The sequence below is a fragment of the Pagrus major genome, chromosome 4 (genome assembly GCF_040436345.1).
Source record: "Pagrus major chromosome 4, Pma_NU_1.0".
Classification (NCBI taxonomy): domain Eukaryota; kingdom Metazoa; phylum Chordata; class Actinopteri; order Spariformes; family Sparidae; genus Pagrus; species Pagrus major.
This window is the reverse complement of record NC_133218.1, coordinates 36004439-36020473: the sequence shown is the minus strand read 5'-3', so window position 1 is coordinate 36020473 and position 16035 is coordinate 36004439. Positions and strand designations below refer to the sequence as shown.

Here is a 16035-nt window from a genome sequence, read left to right as displayed (position 1 = left end):
TTTTGGAAATGTGTGACTGAAAAACATCAACTGAACTTGGAGTTTTGAGGCAGTTGTACATTACTGGAGTATTTTTGTTTTGTGCTGCTTCAATCTTCTACCCCACTACAATCAATAGCTACTAATCAATACGAGTTACTTTTCAGATTACGTTTTTTTAAAACAAAACATATACTCTGATTAAACTAAAAAAATATGAAAATTACAGATCTGTCAGTGGAGGTAGTAATCGACGCCGTAACAGAGGTGAATCGACGCCCTTTTCTTTTGTGTCATTTTATACAGTGTGCTGGCGTTGCAGAACAAAAACAAGCTACAGACAGCTGTAAGTCTAAAAAAATGTCTCAGAAAACTGTTTATAATCATATGTATGTTGTTATATTGTGTTGTAAGTGTTTTGCTCTAAACATGACACATAATCGCCATCAGTAAATAGCTGGACCCTGTCTGGCTGGGGGGGGTTCACCGAAGACTCAGTTGCAGTAACTTTTCCACATTCAATTTGGTGATTTTACTTTCTTTATTAGTTGCCAGCAGTGTTTGGTAATGTTACTAAAAAATGTAACTCATTACGTTACAAGATTACTGCTATTAAAAAGTAACTTGTTACTTCAAAGCATGGGTCGATTTCTCTTGGGGGTAAGGACAAGACTTCCAAGACTAATTAGTCTCTCCACGGGTGCACTGAATGGCATAATTTTTTTCCAGTAATGGATTACTTTTTTTTTTTTTTTTTGAAGATTTGAATGCAGGAAATGTTCTTGTAATTAAGTATTTTGACAATGTTATTCAGTAATTCAGGTAACAGATCTGAGTTTTTCTTCCACCACTGCTGAGAAAATACCTGTCTTTCTGAGAACCTGTAATTCACCCAATGGCATTAAACTCGCAAGAAGTTAAACTGAAGAGCACGTAACAGCGACAACAGCCTCGTTTTCAAATTTAAATCTTTTAAAGAACTGATCTGAAGTCTGACACTGACAAAATGTGAAGAAACCATGATCCAAACTGTACCGAACATTCCTGTTAAAATGAAGGAGGGATGCTGCCTCCTTTTGGTCGAAACATAAAATCACACCTTTATTGTTTTGAACAAACGTCTCACTCCTCTGTAGAAATTCTTTCAAATGGATTTACTGTAAAGTATAAATGGACAAACATCCAGGAGAAACAAAAGGAAAAACACAAAATAAAACACAAAAAATGAGACAGCTGAATCTGTTGAATCCTATGAGATCTTTCTGCTGGTGTCTGCTCGCAACACTCTTAGTTGACTTTAGTGAAAATAAGCAAACGTCAGTGATTTGACATCTATAGTTATTTACCAAGTTCAGACTTTTCGTGCAAAACATTTAATGTCTCGTTTGAGTTTTATGTGACATTCTGGGTAATTTGTTGACTTTTACTGTTGGTAGGTTTTGTCATTAATACACTTATTAACTCTCTTCACTTAACTATGAATGCATTAAATGATTATGTTGCTACTTTAAGTGAATGTTCAAAATGTGTCTTTATGACATTACATCACATTTAGCCTTTGGACCTGTTGAAAATGTCTGTATTTAACATTTTAAATCAAGACAAACCAAATGTATTTGTATTTTTACATTTTTGCCCCAGAAGTCAGTCAGAAAGAAAACATTCACATCAGTTCAGTTTAAACACTTTGATTGTGGCAGATCGATCCGGGCATCCCTACTAACTAGATCTCAAATCTGAAAACAAAACCCTGGCCCGTCTGAACCTGTGTCAAAGATTTGTTTGTTCCAGCAGAAAGTATCAAGCTGTTTATATATACATGTCTTAATAGCAAGTTTCCTTTTATATTTGTTTAAATATGGATTTGTTGTTCACAATGTAGCATTATGAGGGATGAAATACGGTGCTAAATTTAGTACACAGACATGAAAATATGAACTAAAGGACATTACCAGCTTTATGGATGTAAGTTATTTGTAAACATAAATTAGGTTCATCATCAGTTCAGTTTAAACACTTTGAGGGGAAACAGGGGAAACGGTGACATCTGCTGGCAGAAAGCAGCTCCAGCAGGAGCTACAGAACGTGAACGGAGGCGATGACAACGGCTTCAACACTGACTTCAGAGGAGGAAAAGCTCCACAGGTTGATTTCATGTATCTGTGCTGATCATGTAATGTGAAACTAACAGGGTCCCACATTTAACTGGAATTTGCTGATGCTGCAGGAAATATGATTATCAAAATGTTTTCACTTCTAAAAACTTGAAAACTAGATTTAAAACTTGATACATGATCAACACGTGGAGCAAATCCACTGTATTTGACACTTTGATTTCAAAACAAGACGTGTACAACATAAAGACAGTCAAAGAAAAAGATATTCCATAAAGAGTAAAACATTCAGCTTCAGGTGTCTGATGCATCATTATCTCATGATTATCATTACTGAGCATGTTGCGGCCCCTTAAGTAGAACGTCAGGCTACACAAGTGACAAAAACGTTCTGAAGTTTAATCGTAATGTACAAATAGTTTATAAATGATGGTATATAGGAGGTAAGACTTTAATTTGATTGTGTTTTTACTGGATGAATGTGGTGTTGCATTTGTTTCTTTTATTGTCAAATCCAGGGGTGCAGTAGGGCGGCAGTTAGTGGAACTAAGAACCCGGGGCCCCAACATTTGGAGGTGGAGGTTGACTTGACATTTTGTGTGACAGTGGAGCTGATCTCAGAGCAGATTAGACTGAGAATCATATCTACTTGTTGTGATTTCTCACTCAGTCACTGCTGGATGAAGCTCTCCTCTCCTCTCCACCTCCCAGTCAGAGCCTCTCCACCCACCAGCTGATGCTGCTGCTTCAACCTCTCTGGATCATCAGGACACAGCTGATCCTCTCATCACCACCACCTCTCTCATTGCTCACACTGTGACAGAGAGCTCCACCAGCTGAGGAGAGAAGAAGACAGACAACAGAAGTTATAAGTGAGTGTTTACAGAGATTCCCTCCATCAGCTGTCAGTCAGTAATATAAAGACCAGCAGGACACTTGAGTCCTGTTCAGACCACATGTGCTGTGTAGTGCAGCCAGCTTCCTTTCAGCACTCATGTTAACCTTTTCGGAGTGAAGCTGAACGTATCATTACTGCAGAAACAGAGATATTTACTGATGATGATTTACTGCTGTTAGAGTTCAAAGCTGTTAAAAACCAGCATCTCTGTCACATTCGAATACGTCATCTACTTTTGAAGTATTACATGACAAATGTGTAAGTATGGAGGCTGTTATACAAATATTAGGAGAAAACAAATTAAAGATGGACAGATAAATACATGACGTTAAAGGTCCTTTATGTTCATACAAAGACTGAGCAGTGAAACATCAGCTGTGGTGACTGGACTTCAGCAGAGATTCTGGTCTGTAGAAACACCACATGGTTACTAAATGCAATGATCAATTACTTAGTATTGAATTGAGACAACAAAGACTTTGAGATCCTGAAGCTTGTCACCATTCTCCTGTCACAGCTTCATCTAAGAAAACAAGAAATGCTGGATCTTCGCTTTGATACTGTTTTTAGTACAATACTTCTGAAACCAGCAGGGACTGACTCTCTTTACTGACCTCACAGTCTCCAGTCTACAGTGTGGAATCTTTTTCAGATCATACAGCAGCTTCACTACTGAATCCTGCAGCTTGATTCCCCTCAGATCCAGCTCTCTCAGATGGGAGGGGTTGGACTTCAGAGCTGAGGCCAGAGAAGCACAGCTGATCTCTGACAAACTGCAGTCCCTCAATCTGAATAAAGAATAAATGATGTACTCAACTCTCAAACATGAAAATATATATTAAAAAAAGAACTACCAGCTTCATGGATGTAAGTTATCTATCAACATAAATAAGGTTCAATTGGCAAGTAAACATTTAAGATCTACAAAAGTAACAGAGAGTCAGTGAACTTACCTCAGAGTCTCCAGTCTACAGTGTGGATTTTGCAGAAAATCACACAGCAGCTTCACTCCTAAATCCTGCAGCTTGTTTTCATTCAGCTCCAGCTCTCTCAGATGGGAGGGGTTGGACTGCAGAGCTGAGGCCAGAGAAGCACAGCTGATCTCTGACAAACTGCAGTTCCACAATCTAGGCAAAGAATAAATGATGTAACTGTAGAAGACAATGTTTATGTTTAATAATCTGTTCAGAGCTCAAGAAGGTTTAGAATGAAGAAGTTTAGAAAAGGGAAAATCCAAACATCTGAATCCAACAGGATGCATGTTCAAACCTGTCAAATACAAAAAGTGATAAAGAGCTCTCATTAATATTAATGACAACGTGCTGCTACTTCACTAAATACTCAGTTACTTCATCTCTTAAACTCTGGCAGCTCCACCAGTGGCTCCATCTATACAAACTAATGTGCAGCCAAACACAAATAAAACCCACAGAAACTGATTTAAGATTTGACTCAAGATTTCAAAGTTTCCAAAGATGCAAATATGTCAGGATGAATTTTGGGGGAAACGTGAACGAACAACTTATATTCTTTTATATTAGATATATATATAGATATAGATAATATATTCTTTATATTAGAGTTTCAGAGGTTCAGAGTGAATTATCCAGTGTAAATTTTGTTTTTATACAAAGGTTTTAAATGTGACTCAACATTGCTCTGCCACAGTCAATGGACTAAACCACAAAAAGAAGAAAATAGACTTCAGCATTGAGATACTGAGTGTGGATCAGTACAATACAACCTGATGTCTGCTGTTTAGCCTGACCACAACTTTCACATTATAATAATCTGAGCACAGAAGTAAAAAAATGTGTCTGACCTCAGAGTATTCAGTCTACAGTGTGGACTCTGCAGAAAATCACACAGCAGCTTCACTCCTGAATCCTGCAGCTTGTTGTAACTCAGCTCCAGCTCTCTCAGATGGGAGGGGTTGGACTGCAGAGCTGAGGCCAGAGAAGCACAGCTGATCTCTGACAAACTGCAGCAATTCAATCTAAATAAAGAAGAAATTATGAACATAAAAATAATTTATAATCCAATCAGATGTGTTCAGATTTTAGATGTGCAGCTCAACATTACTATGTCCTAATCAATGAGCTTCTCCCTAAAATGAGTCGAGTGACTTTGTCAGTATGTAATTGTGGATAGGCATAATGTCAGCCTTCTACAGACCAGCTAGGTTTTCGAGATCCCCCATAAAACATGTGATTTCTGACAAATTATAGTGTTAAACTTGTGTTTGACATTGGTTATGGTTATAATCATGGTTATGTGTTTGATGAAAATGTATCTGGAAATTAAACAAATAAAAAACAAATAAGTAGGGATGGCCCGTTCACATTTTTTGCCACCATAAATAACCGGCTCAGGAGTAGGGCCACGCTGGACCTGCCCTGCCTCCAAGAGCGCGCCAGTGACAACTCATGACTGTGACTGACCTGTAGTAAGCACCGTCTCCCCGTCAAATCAATCTTTGTTTTGAACAGCCAAATCAGATTCAACTGATAAAATCCGAAATCAAGTGGGCCTAAAACCCCATCACACACTTGTCTACTGTGGTGGAAATTCTTTTTGAGAAGTAAACAAATAAAGATGAATAAACAAAGGTTTGTATTTGTGCGATTTAATAAAGTGGGATAATAGAAAAATAGAGAATTCAGAATCAATCCATTTCAGCTAATACTATAAAAGGTAAAAAGGTAGTTGAATATGTAAAGTGAATGAGTGAAAAGGTAACGATAATATGTGAGGTTAATACATTTTGCTACAACATCTACAAAATTCAAATAAACTAAATAGTGGTTTATTTCTATGGTTTCAACATTGCATGTTTCTTGAATGGCAAAGCATCATCCGTCATCGTTACGAGAGAAAACAGATCTGATCAGAGCTGATTCGCCTTGACAGTGACCCAGTTTGTTAATATCAAGTTTGTAGCTTCAATTGTTGAAACCTGTGTCAAAGATTTGTTTGTTCCAGCAGAAAGTATCAAGCTGTTTATATATACATGTCTTAACAACAAGTTTCCTTTTATATTTGTTTAAATATGGATTTGTTGTTCACAATGTAGCATTATGAGGGATGAAATATGTTGCTAAATTTAGTACACAGACATGAAAATACAAACTAAAGGACATTACCAGCTTAATGGATGTAAGTTATCTTTCAACATAAATGCTAAGTAAACATTTAAGATCTACAATAGTAACAGAGTCAGTGAACTTACCTCAGAGTCTCCAGTCTACAGTGTGGACTCTGCAGAAAATCACACAGCAGCTTCACTCCTGAATCCTGCAGCTCGTTGCTGCTCAGCTCCAGCTCTCTCAGGTGGGAGGGGTTGGACTTCAGAGCCGAGGCCAGAGAAGCACAGCTCATCTCTGACAAATTGCAGTTCCACAATCTAAGCAAAGAAAAAATGATGTCGATAAAATGCCATTTATAATCCAATCAGATGTGTTCAGGTTCAGGCAGCTCAACATTACTATGTCCCCTTCAATGAGTTTCTCTCTAAAATGAGTCGAGTGACCTTGTCATTGTGTTATTGTTGTTATTGATCATTATAATGTCAGCCTTCAACAAAGATCATCAAAATGTCAGCACAACATCCATACACCAGTTCATGACAATACAAATTACAAACTTGCTGCTGATCTCAGTCAGTCTCAAATCACACATGATCTTACTGTTATTTTCATTCTCTTCTGCTTCTTCTAATTTATGACAATCATTTGTCATTTTATGAACAATATTATGTTGTATATGTTCCAAAATGGCCAAAATAAAAATTAAGACTTTATCAAATGAATAAAAATTAGGTAAATATTTTGCCACCCTTTCTAGCCTGTCCTAGCACTTCTGATGCTCTCATTTCAGAACAGATTTAGACTATCCTCATTGAGGCTGGCTCCAAAACAATTAATTGGCTAATTACAGTCACTGAACTTAATCTTTCAGCTGCATTTGTGTTGTTGGTGCCTTTTGGAGAATTTCAATATAGATGTCACACATAATAATGTTCAGTCACGGTGTCAGTTTTGTTTGTCTTGTGTCATTTGTTTTTTGAAACAAATGACACCCAGTTGGCGTGGACAGAGGCAGGTGTTTTGGATAAATGAGCAACTCTGTTAGCACTAACCAGTAGACAGCTGCTGGGGCCAGTAAGCTCTGGAGGAAAATGGAGTTGAGAAGATTATAGAATTTGTTTTTTAAACTTTTGGGATTCAAACTGGATTTGCCTGCCATAACGAGCCATGGAGGTGCAGAAATCGACTAATGTACTACAACTGTTATTTGACTGCTACTTTGCTGAAACCAAACAGCATGCATCCTCTGTACCACTTGCTCGCTATCTTGCTGCTAATGTAAAAGGTAGTCTGGGTGTTTGTGGCAAATAAACCAGCAGTCAATCTCGCGTAAGGCAAAATTTGCTTCTCTTTGTGTGAACACAGTTTATTAGCATTAGATGGTTTGGTAGCTTCAAGGTCAGTGGACTTGTTTAACTAACTCGCCTCACTTCAGCTCCACCCACGCTCCACCTCTTTGCCCATTTCTGAATAGAGTTAGGAGGAGTCAAGCACTGCCAAGATGGCGACGGCCGGTACCACCCACTTTGAGTTTCATTCTGGCTCTTCAGAAACCTGTGGGTGACGTCACGTTGGCTCTGTCCACTATTTCATGCAGTCAATGGGCTACCCTCATCACTACTGACATCTCCATCAACACACAGCTGACTGAGCTTCATCCTCCATCATCTTCATCACCGGATTTAATGTGCACTGACATCCTGTTCTATTAATCTTAAATGCAACATCAAAACTCCCCTTACAAAGTATTACAGATGCTCCTGTTTAAATTTGGTAGATTTACACTTGACACAAGCAAAACACATGAACTGACCTCAGAGTCTCCAGTCTACAGTGTGAACTCTCCAAACCACCAGACACCAGCTTCACTCCTGAATCCTTCAGGTTGTTAAGGCTCAGGTCCAACTCTGTCAGATGGGAGGGGTTGGACTTCAGAGCTGAGGCCACTATTTCACAGTGAGTCTCTGAGAGTCCACAGTGAGAAAATCTATGAATACAGATGAATAAAGATAATTTAACACCTATAATATAATCTTGCAGTCTAATGTAAATACACTTTATGCATTTTACATCACAAAGCACATTTGCATGAGCAGCTGTAGCTCAGCTCGTCAGCCTGGGCTCGTCAGTCATTAATCACAAGGTTTATATAGTTTGAAACTTGAGTTCCTCCTGTCCACATGTCGTTGTGTCCTTGAGCAACATAATGAACCCAAAAGTGATGTTTTTGGACAAATTTTTCAGAGTGCCAAATGACTGTAATGTAAGCATGTGTCAGGTGTTGATTTACAGAAGTGTGCTGTGATTTGTTTGTTCAACTTTAACACAGTTCAATGAACTTTAAATCCCTGAAGGTTGTAACTGCACTCATGTATTTACTTCAAGTGCTTGTTTATATTTTGTGCATCTTTGATGCATCTTATTATATCACTTCATCTGCTTTTAATATCCTATAAAACAAGAATGGCACTCAGTAGAGCGTATACCTCCACCAAGGACCCATAGTCCCCTTTGTCGGGATCAAATTGTATTCAGTCACAGATGACAGCCATCTGAATACACCTGATTTTTTTCATCAAGATCAATGCATTCTTCCCTGAGAAAAAATCATGAAAATGTCCTGGATTCACCCCTTTATCTGGATCTGCACAAAAAGTTAATGGGGTCTATTCTGGGCTGAGACCCATCCTCCATCCAAGTTTCATGAAAATCTTTTCAGCAGTTTTTGTGTAATCCTGCTGACAAACCTACAAACGGACACAAGTAATATTGTAACGTCCTTGGTGGAGGTAATTAATTAATACACATTAGTACACATTTCCTTCAAGTGGAGTTCAACTGATGAACAACATCATTTCTTCTCTGAGCTCTGATAAAAATCCTCCACTGAACTGAACATGCTGAGCTCTCCTTCACTGGCAGAATGAACCTAGAGGTCGTCAGGAGCTGACTGTGTCATCAGCTGCTGTCTGAGGAAATCAGCTGCTGAAAACAAAAAGACTGTGGCTGCAAATTTAATGAATACCACAAACACAAATGTGTGCTGTTGCTTTCTCTGCATATCCTGCCTTTAGTGCTACTGTTGTGAAATGGTGCAGAAGGGAAACACATTGACTGAAAGTTTGTATTTGCATTTCTTACAAGGGGTGACAAGACAAGACACAAGACAATAACAGGACAAGCTTTAAAAAAACACAAAAGTAGCTTTGAAATATGTCAGTTTAAGAACCATTCCATTGAAACATTATCAGAGAGAGCTTCCTTACTGTTAATATAAAAATAAATCAGAATCATTTCTTGTGCAGCAAAACATATGAAAAGACATTCATTGTTGGAACTAGACTATGTAAAATCACGAATTTATTTAAAGCCGCTACAAGGAGTGTAGTCTAGTGGAGTAAGAAGTACAATATTTTAGCAGTATGAAGTAGTGTGAAAAGGTCTGAAGGTCTTGTTTGCATATGACAGTCATATTAAAGCTTCAGTATTAAACTGAGACTGTTTTAGAACCTGTTATAAACTCAGTGTTGTGTCTTTAATGATGATGGACAGCGTGATGTGTTGGGCTCCGGTCACATCCTCTCAAATTGTGGAAATTGTGAAAATGGACAGAACATGTGAAATAAATAAGAAACTGCTGAGAAAAAAAATGATAAAAGCAATAATTGAAAAAACCTAAACTTCAAGTGATGTTAGTCCCAGCAGATTACAGATATTACATGTCTGTGTGTCTGTATATAAAACATACAATTAATAGACACATTATAGACATGCTGTGCAGACACTGTTAAAGACTGTTGTAATTAAAGATGGTGGTCAGAACATTTTCAAGTCTTTACGTTTTGTTGCTGGATTTGTATCGAGCCCCCATCACCTGAAGACAAACAGAAGATGATAGAGGATACTTGTGTTCACTGACTTGAAAGCTACAAACACAACATTTTTTTGTAGATATTTGTAGTTTAACACATGAACCATTATTTCAACGAGCAGGTTTAATTCTAGTTGAACAAATCTTTGATAGTGTGAAAGTTTTAAATTGTGCAAGTGTTTATCTTTAATACTGAAGGCTTCAGTTTTATAACGTTAATAACGTCTGGACTCACCGAGCCTTTCTGCAGTTCCTCACAGCTGGAATCAGTCTCTGTCGTCCCTCGTCTGATGTGTTGTACTTATGCAGGTCCAGCTCATCCAGAACCTCCTCTGACAACTGCAGCATGTAGGCCAGAGCTGAGCAGTGGATCTCAGAGAGTTCCTTCTTTGATTTGTTCTCTGACTTCAGGAGCTCTTGGATCTCCTGATGCACTGAGGGGTCGTTCATCTCCGTCAGACAGTGGAAGATGTTGATGCTTCTGTCAGGTGAGATATTATCACTGTTCATCTTCTTCAGGTTGTCGATAGCGCTCTCGATGATTTCTGGACTGTTGTCCGTCTGATCCAGCAGGCCTCCTAAGAGTGTCTGGTTGGACTCCAGAGAGAGGCCATGAAGGAAGCGAACGAACAGGTCCAGGTGTCCGTTTTTACTTTCAAGGGATTTATACATGGCGCTTCTGAGAAAGACATCCGGGGATGGGTCTGTTTCAGCCATTTCGCTCCAAGGAATGACATTCAGGGATGGGATGTTCCAGTTGGTGTGACAGTGGAACATGTAGACTGCAGCCAGAAACTCCTGAACGCTCAGATGAACAAAGAAGCAGACTGTTTTCTGGAAGATCACACTCTCTCTTCTGAAGATCTCTGTACAAACTCCTGAGTACACCGAGGCCTCTGTGACATCAAGACCACACCGCTCCAGGTCTTCTTGGTAGAACATGATGTTTCCTGTCTCCAGATGTTCAAACGCCAGCCTCCCCAGCTTCAGAAGAACTTGTCTGTCAGCCTCCATCAGCTCCTGTGGACTCGTCTCATGTCCCTCATCATACTTCTGCTTCTTCCTCTTTGTCTGAACCAGCAGGAAGTGTGAGTACATGTCAGTCAGGGTCTTGGGCAGCTCTCCTCTCTGGTCTGTAGTCATCATGTGCTCCAGAACTGTAGCAGTGATCCAGCAGAAGACTGGGATCAGACACATGATGTGGAGGCTCCTGGAGGTCTTGATGTGTGAGATGACTCTGCTGGACAGATCTTCATCACTGAATCTCCTCCTGAAGTACTCTTCCTTCTGGGCATCAGTGAAACCTCGAACTTCTGTTACCCTGTCAACACGTGAAGGAGGGATCCGATTGGCTGCTGCAGGTCGGGAAGTTATCCAGACGAGAGCCGAGGGAAGCAGCTTCCCCTTGATGAGGTTTGTCAGCAGCACGCTGACTGATGACTCCTGTGTGACATCAGACACGACCTCATCGTCATGGAAATCCAATGACAGTCTGCTTTCATCCAGGCCATCAAAGATGAACAAAAGTTTACAGACAGCGAGCTTCTCTGCTGTCACCTTCTGTAATGTTGGATGGAAAACATGGAGCAACCCGAGAAGACTGTACTGCTCATCTCTGATCAGGTTCAGCTCCCTGAACGACAGCAGAACCAGCAGACTGACATCTTGGTTTTCGGAGCCCTCTGCCCAGTCCAGAGTGAACTTCTGCACTGAGAAGGTTTTTCCAACGCCAGCGACGCCGTTGGTCAGAACGACTCTGATGTGTCTCTGTTGGTCAGGTAATGCTTTAAAGATGTCGCTGCACTTGATCGGAGTTTCACTGAAGGTTTTCTTCTTGGAAACTGTCTCAAGCTGCCTCACCTCATGTTGGGTATTAACCTCTTCACTCTGTCCCTCTGTGATGTAGAGCTCAGTGTAGATGCTGTTGAGGAGGGTTCCTCTTCCTGCTTCATCACTTCCTTCAGTCACAGGTTCACATCTACTCCTCAGACTGATCTTATGTTCATCTAAAACCTCCTGCAGACCAACATCCACTGAAAAAGAGACACAAGTTTGAGACAAAACAAAGTGATTATTTTCATTCATTTGATTGACAGCAGAAACCTTGGAGTGACATTTGATTTGATGTTTGACAAGCAAATTAATGCAGTCGTCAGAGCTTTTCCCAACTTCATACTTTTGCCAAAATCAGGCTGTTTAGAGCTCCAGCTGATCCAGAATGCTGCAGCCAGAGAGACCACTATCACCCCTATTCTGGTCTCGCTCCACTGGCTGCCAGTGAGGTTCATAATTGATTTTAAGGTTCTCCTGTTTGAGTTGTATCCACATGGCTGAATTTACTCATTTTAAGTCTCTACAATAGATTTTTAAGATTACAGTCTTACTTTGTACTTTGGCTGTTTGCAGTCCAGCTCTTGTTTTGGATCTTTTTCCACACTGGGGACAGGAGGAGTTTCCTGGTGAAGCAGACCTGTCCAAGTAAGAGGTGATGCACCGCCACAGTCCACAGCTGGCAGAGACTGGATCCTTCAGGACGTCCTCACACAAAACACAGCAGGACGTCTGCTCCTCCACAGAAACATGACTCCCCTTCCTCTCTCTGTGAAGACATTTCTTTATTACTAAGATGAGCTGGTGATTGTCGTTGAAAAATATCAAGATTTGGCGGACACTGTCTAGAAGCTCAGATGATCACAGAACAGTAATAAGTTACTTTTTTGTTTGAATTCAGCAGTCTGTAATGAAAACTCATTAACACGTATTATCTACTTTTCCTCTTTGTCTCATTAAACATTTAGTGATCTGCCTGTATTTTGTTATTAATACAAACTCAACACTTTCTGCAGCTTCTTCACAGTAAAACTCCTCCATGAAAGAGAGCTCATTATGTCCTTCACTGTTTCACAGTCACTTCAGGCAGCTCAGCTTGACTCAGACAGGTTTGGACTGAGGTTAAAAGTGGTCGTGGGTGTTGTAAATGAAAGATGTTGTCAGGCCTTTCTGACATATTACACTCATGAGAATGGGACAGATGGACAGACAACCTGTAAACATTATGTCTCAGCCACAACTGTTTCCGATGCAGAGGATTAAAAACTGCAGTTTTGAGAGTTGAATGAGAAACTTAATCAACATTGCACAGCTGCTACAGCAGATTGTTGATTATGTGTGCCCTTTTGTACATTTCGCACTAAATGTCATTAAGTCTTAATGTATTACAACTTAGTGATTAAGTTGTTTCTTTCTTTGTCTAAAACATTGTGTCAGACTATCGTAGTATCGCTGTATCACCCTGTTGGCTACTCAGTGTCTAAAATATGTCTTACCTGCTGACATTTAGCAGCTGTTTGAACACGCTGGTTCAACTAATTTCACCACTGGCACTAAATTTATGAAGGAAGACAACATTTTATTAGTAAATATATATACTTCTTTGTTGCAAGTTAGGAAAAATTTATAAACTCTGTGAAAAAGGCTGTCTATGATAAATTCTTAATCATTTAGGCCTTCTTGTAAATTCGGCAGATAAAATAAAAGTTCTTTCGTTGTGTCAAAAACAGTGTGTTTTTTTGTACCTATGATGTAGGAGTTTATTTACATATGAGCTGGGAAGTGAGATCTGTTCAATTATATGTATATTTTACAATTAAGTAATTTTCCTTGAGATTTGAATGATTCCCTGTCAGTATTCCTGGGATATCACGATCATGACACTGGAACAGATGGACAGGCAACCCGAAAACATAATGCCTCTGCCCCAGCCAGTGCTGCGGCCTAAGAAGTGTGTGATTTTGAGAGTTGTTGAGTGAGGAGAAACTTAATAACTTTGCACAACAGCTATGCAGAGGGCAGAAGGAATGAAGTACAAATACTTTGCTACTGTACTTAAATCGATTTTTGAGTTATCTTTACTTTGACTATTTATTTTTCTGACAACTTTCTACTTTTACTCCCCACATTTCAACACAGACATCTGTGCTATCAACTCCATACATTTACAAAACAGGCTTGTTACTTTCATTGTAATGCGTTTGAGGGGAATTATCGATTATTTTTATTTGTCGTCGTTGGAAATGAATAATTTTTTTAAGTTTAAATTTTCAAATGGAGGTGTTTTGATAAAGAATTAAAATACACTCTTCAATGCATCATCTCCCATCAGGTCAGTTTACACTAAAAACAGTGTCTTACTTTGTGCCTGAGCGTCCAGGTTCATTTCTGAAGTATAGAAGTGGATTTTTGGACCGGTCACTCTTCATAGACAGACAGCTGGATACTGAAGACTCTGCTCTCTGTCTGTTGAAATGAACTCTGCAAACAACAACATGTTTTTATGATAAATTCTCTGATGTACAGTGACACTTGTGGGCCATTCGTACATCAGGATGTGTGATCTGGTTTTAACTCTTGATGATAAAATAGATCTGACAACGACAGCTTGCTCTAACATACAAAGGTTTGGCAGAACATCTCTTCAATCCTGAAGGCTAATGTTACTCTGCAATTAGCAAATGGTGACACATCAGCAGCAAACACTGAAAGAGTTAGTATCAGTTCTCTTACTTTGTGTCTGAGGGTCCAGGTTCATTACTGAAGTTTAGAGGTGGATTTTTGGACCAGTCACTCTTCATAGACAGACAGCTGGATACTGGAGACTCTGCTCTGTCCTCCTCTTTCTCCACACAATGACTCATCTTCTGGTCTGAAGTCAGTCTGAGAGGCAAAACAGTAAAACTGACTGCGAGCTCAGAACACAAGAACAAAGAGTTTGACACAGTACTGAGAGATCAGGAAGCCACACACACACACACACACACACACACACACACACACACACACACTCACACACACACAGACACACACACACCTTTAGAAGTTTTAATGTTAAGTTCATTCTAACATGTCTTTCCTCTACAGTCCACAGGGAGAAAACTGACTCAGAAACTTTGACAGGTAATGAATAATAATTTTAAATTTAACTCACTCACCTCGTCTCTGACTTCAGTTTTCCTCCTCCGTCTTCATGTTGTTCTATCCATTCAAAATGGACTCTGAACTGACAGACTGAACACTTTCACTTTCAGGTTCCCTCCCTGTTCTCATGTGTCACATGTTGCTCCTCCATTTACAAGAACTCAGTTGTGTATATACACAGATCAGCTGTTTAACATGTGTTTATTGTATTTTTTTACACCACTACATCTACTTGTAAACATGAGTTACTCTGCAGATTCTGATAATTAATACAAAATATAATGAAACTAATAAATTATGACGTATTGTTGTAGATTAAACTACCCGACATTAAGTATTGAAAGTGAACTCTTTACCAGCTACAAGTGATGAATGTACTTTTACTTAAGTAAAATCAAATCTCAATTTGTTTCAGTCATGAACAAATTAACAATATTTGCTCACTATGACATCATATTTCTTACTAAACGGCTCATTGTCATGGCTACCGCCCGCGCGCTCCTGCTACCACATTAGCTGCTAACATGCTAAACTTACACAGTAACTACAGCCGCTAACCTTACAGAACTTAAAACAGTGGCACAGAAGCACAGTGTAAACCTTATCCTCGCCCCGGGTACCTCATAACATCACCAGCTTACCTGCAAATTACAAAAATACAACTTTAGATTCACAATTGCGCCACCGCCGCTCTCTGCTTCCATCTTCTCATTAACCGACGTACTCACGCGAGACTTCCCGTGACTTTGACTATGCACAGCCTACTCTTGTGTTCCAACATGAACATGTGAATCTAAAGTGATATTTCTGGTGGGTGATAAGTGGTGTCGTCGGCCACCTCCTCTGTTTAAGGATGGTCGTTCCAGTTTGACGTAGATGGATTCTGTCTGGCTAAGATGTTTACACTGCTGTCCTGGAAGTTGTCCCTTCTCCTGCAGATGTGAGTGGACAGCAGAGTCTTGACCTGAGGAGTTGGCCCTCCTGTGTTGTCCCATTCGCTTATGGAGAGGTTGTTTTGTATCCCTAATGTACAAATCTGTGCAGTCCTGGCTGCATTGAACAGCATAAACTACATAATCTGCTGTGTTGGTTAAGGTTTTAAATATTCACCAC

At 39.5% G+C, this 16035-nt stretch overlaps 1 protein-coding gene across 1 annotated transcript; it reads right to left on the bottom strand.

Annotated features, from left to right (window-relative positions):
* Window positions 1-1053: 1053 nt before the first annotated feature.
* On the bottom strand, window positions 1054-14969 carry LOC140994600 (protein NLRC3-like). Its single transcript, XM_073464316.1, has 11 exons — window positions 14937-14969; window positions 14512-14661; window positions 14140-14259; window positions 12333-12547; window positions 10184-11981; window positions 7891-8064; window positions 6221-6394; window positions 4814-4987; window positions 3945-4118; window positions 3606-3779; window positions 1054-2929 (listed from the first exon to the last, which is right to left on the bottom strand). The coding sequence occupies exons 2-11, from the start codon at window positions 14640-14642 to the stop codon at window positions 2896-2898; spliced, it is 3168 nt and encodes a 1055-aa protein (XP_073320417.1). The 5' UTR covers window positions 14643-14661; window positions 14937-14969; the 3' UTR covers window positions 1054-2895.
* Window positions 14970-16035: the final 1066 nt, after the last annotated feature.

What these genes read in the sequence shown, in the direction of transcription:
- LOC140994600 (XM_073464316.1), bottom strand. Translation starts at nt 14,642, where the DNA reads ATGAGTCATTGTGTGGAGAAAGAGGAGGACAGAGCAGAGTCTCCAGTA. An exon ending in CCTGGACGCTCAGGCACAAA is followed by an intron (nt 12,548 to 14,139) that starts GTAAGACACTGT and finishes ATGTCTTCACAG; the next exon opens with AGAGAGGAAGGGGAGTCATG. An exon ending in TGTAGACTGAATACTCTGAG is followed by an intron (nt 4,119 to 4,813) that starts GTCAGACACATT and finishes TTCTTTGCCTAG; the next exon opens with ATTGTGGAACTGCAGTTTGT.